Here is a 2995-nt window from a genome sequence, read left to right on the forward strand (position 1 = left end):
ATGATTGAGCCGACTACGGCGCCTCTGGCCACGGTTGGTTGTCAGCCCACCAAGGAACGAGCCGACGACGATGTGATCTATCTCGGCACCTACAAAGGTGAGTAGCGCCTCGCAAATCGGCGATTTGACTAAAAAGGCTCCAGTAAAGGATTCTACTCAGATCATCGATGCCTCTCAAGGCAAACCCGGGCGAAACAGCAGACTTCTTCGAGACCAAATAACCTCAACTCAGCCAGGGCATCGAAAGAGCCATCATAAGAAAGTCAGTACGGCCTCCACGCTGAGGATACCTGCCGATATGACCTACAAGCATGTCAAACTTGGTGTGGCGAAGGATTTCGCCCAAACGCGTCGAGCTGTATATGGATTCTTCGACCGCGCAGGGAGGCTCCGCCGCCGCATGGACAGCGGGCAGCGCACAGGTACAGCGGATCAGGGTCCTTGCTTGAGCGCCGCTCTTGTCAGTCATGACCAAATGGAATACCGCTCATGCTTCCGTGGATTATCACATCGACAAGTCCGAAGGGAGTTGCGCCGCCACTTAGCAAGAAAGCTTTGTCCGCATCCAGTCGACGGAGAGATATAGCAAAACAAAGCAGCTGGTTTTACTCGAGAGAAGGGATACCGACCAGGCCTCAGCAACCCTGTCCTATCAGACGGCGGCGCTTAGCAAGCACGCAGAAGCTTTTGTCATTTGACGAACATAAGCGCCGTGAGGGATAAGTCAGACGAGGAAACGATGCTAAGGCTGTTATTGGCATGGGACATCATCTGGATTCGGCCTTTCTATATATTGTCTCTGTGCCTCATAGTACTGCAACAGACCCTCCCTCGCCCATGCATGGAGACTCAGTGCCTCTTCCTGTGAGAGATACTCATGGCCTGCGAGGCCGCTGCAGCCATGTCGTCAAGAAAGGAATGCGATGAGCTGATAGACACCCTGGATACTCTTCCTCTCCTTATCAAGCGCGTCAAGGCGTTGCTAGATCACTCGCAGCACCCGTCGATCCACAGCTCGCTTGTGTCGGATTCCCAAGTAGATGATGCGATCTTCTACTCCCTATCCAGAGTCGAGGCCGAAGTCAAGCTTCTTGACGAAACCATTAAGCAACATCTCAGTTGCCTCGGTGAGCTTGGCCGATTGTGAAGCTTTAGGCCGATCTATATTCCTAACCGACACAAGAATTCCCTCCAGGGCCCGACACTGGCAAGCCAGTCGCCGCGCAAGCAGGCGTTCTGTCCGTTCGCTTGCCGCCTACTTCCTCTACCGTCACTGGCGGGGAAGAAGCGTGTAATGTGCCTCTGAATTCGACATTGCCCGCAGAACACAACGCAAGTTTGACCCGAAATGATCGTATCACTGTCAGGGAATGCCGAGCCGACCTGGTCCCATCCTTTGGAGTGAGGAGGGGTTTTGAGAAACGCGAGTTGCCCGGTCTATCGCATGGCATCGTGGAGATGCCTAAGCGCCTCCTCGCACTCACTCCGCCATCCCGTAACGTGTGTTTCGTTGATTTAACAATAGAACATAGCCCCAAGTATGGCCCCGACCTGAATACTGCGTCAGACGTCGGTTCCGATTGCAACCCCGGGTCCGACACCGATCCGAAGCCCAATCGTAAGCCTTCTTCGAAGTCCATCGCGAAATTGATTGCCAGAGCAGTCGAGCATGCCCACGTCGGTTGGCTATCATGCCGAGACCAAGCTCAGTTCAGACAAAGGCTTGGTCAATTTTGTCCAGGACGGTATGTTGACGACGTTGTTTTTCTTGCCATGCTCCAGTTAGTGTGTTGTACTTCTACACTTCAGATCATAGACCCATTGCTTGTGAGTTTCATGGGGCCGTTCTTGACCTCGGGTGCCTTCGCGTTTGCCAAAGGTTTTGACGGCATCGTACTGCCAATCAACGTCAATGCAGCAGATCATATGTCAGATCACAACAGAAATCATTGGATTCTTGCAATCGTCAACTGGAAGACGGAAACATTTGACGCCTTTGGAATGCAGCCAACTGCTTTTTGTCGATGGAGCAAAAGGGTCGATGAATACATCTCGGAACTTCGCGGCGCAGTGATGCAACTCGAGAAAAGATCTCACGAAGTAGGCATCGTTCATTCTGTCCTTCATGTAACGTGTTTTCACTCACATCAATCAGCTGGGACCGTACTTCGATGACTCATGCTGCGCTTTCCTCTGCGCCTACGCTCTCGAGCGGTACATGGGTCGGGCACCTCAACGTCAGGAACGATGGCCCACGGGTCTCGCGTTGAGAAAACACTACTTACGCAGACTTCTTGCCCAATGGGAGCTGCCCGCCGGCCATCTTCCCGAAGGGCCGCAGCATTCGGCTTCTGGTGGAGGACCAAGGTTTGGGTAAGCGCGTCTCCGTTGATAAAGTAAGGCAGTGAGATGCAGAGGGAGCCGCCGCGACATCAGTCATGTAGAGAAACCCCCGAACCCGAAACTAGCGGTCGTGATCTTAGTCAGCTTAGCGAAGCATTGCATGATAAGAAGACTGATGTCGGATTCGTCTGCCGAGCCGATTCAATCCCCGCGGGAGTCCTTCACTAGACTGTACCGGATCGTATGCTTCAGAAGGGCTTTCGACAACGGCAAATCCCCGTTGAGACAGCTAAACAATTCGAAGCAGAGGTGCAGGAAGGCGCACGTACCCAACCAAAGGCGAATGGGGACGCCGAGAGACATACACACAGGCAGCCAATCGAAACCTTCGGCGGGGTTGCGGTGGAATACGCACGGACGTACCAGAGTCATCGACGTCGCTGAGAGCGTTTCATTAGCCGCCATCCTTTTCACATTTCTCTAATCTGAAAGAAAGCCGCAAATTCTGGGATCTCAAGAATGGCCTTTCAAAGGCTAGATTTTGTTTGTTGATTCTGCAAATAACCCTGGATGAGACTGCATCTTTGAAACAGACTAAACCATTATCAGTATGGTGTGGTCATAGGATAAAGGGACCATGTAACTATGCCAT

At 52.5% G+C, this 2995-nt stretch overlaps 1 protein-coding gene across 1 annotated transcript; it reads left to right on the forward strand.

The window, feature by feature from the left end:
- Positions 1-2377, forward strand: CORC01_14473 (uncharacterized protein; the record flags this gene model as incomplete). Its single annotated transcript, XM_022626083.1, has 5 exons — positions 1-97; positions 237-460; positions 872-1127; positions 1196-2100; positions 2156-2377. The coding sequence occupies 5 exons, from the start codon at positions 1-3 to the stop codon at positions 2375-2377; spliced, it is 1704 nt and encodes a 567-aa protein (XP_022467409.1).
- Positions 2378-2995: the final 618 nt, after the last annotated feature.

The sequence above is a fragment of the Colletotrichum orchidophilum genome, assembly GCF_001831195.1.
Source record: "Colletotrichum orchidophilum strain IMI 309357 chromosome Unknown Scaffold_307.1, whole genome shotgun sequence".
Taxonomy (NCBI): Eukaryota; Fungi; Ascomycota; class Sordariomycetes; order Glomerellales; family Glomerellaceae; genus Colletotrichum; species Colletotrichum orchidophilum.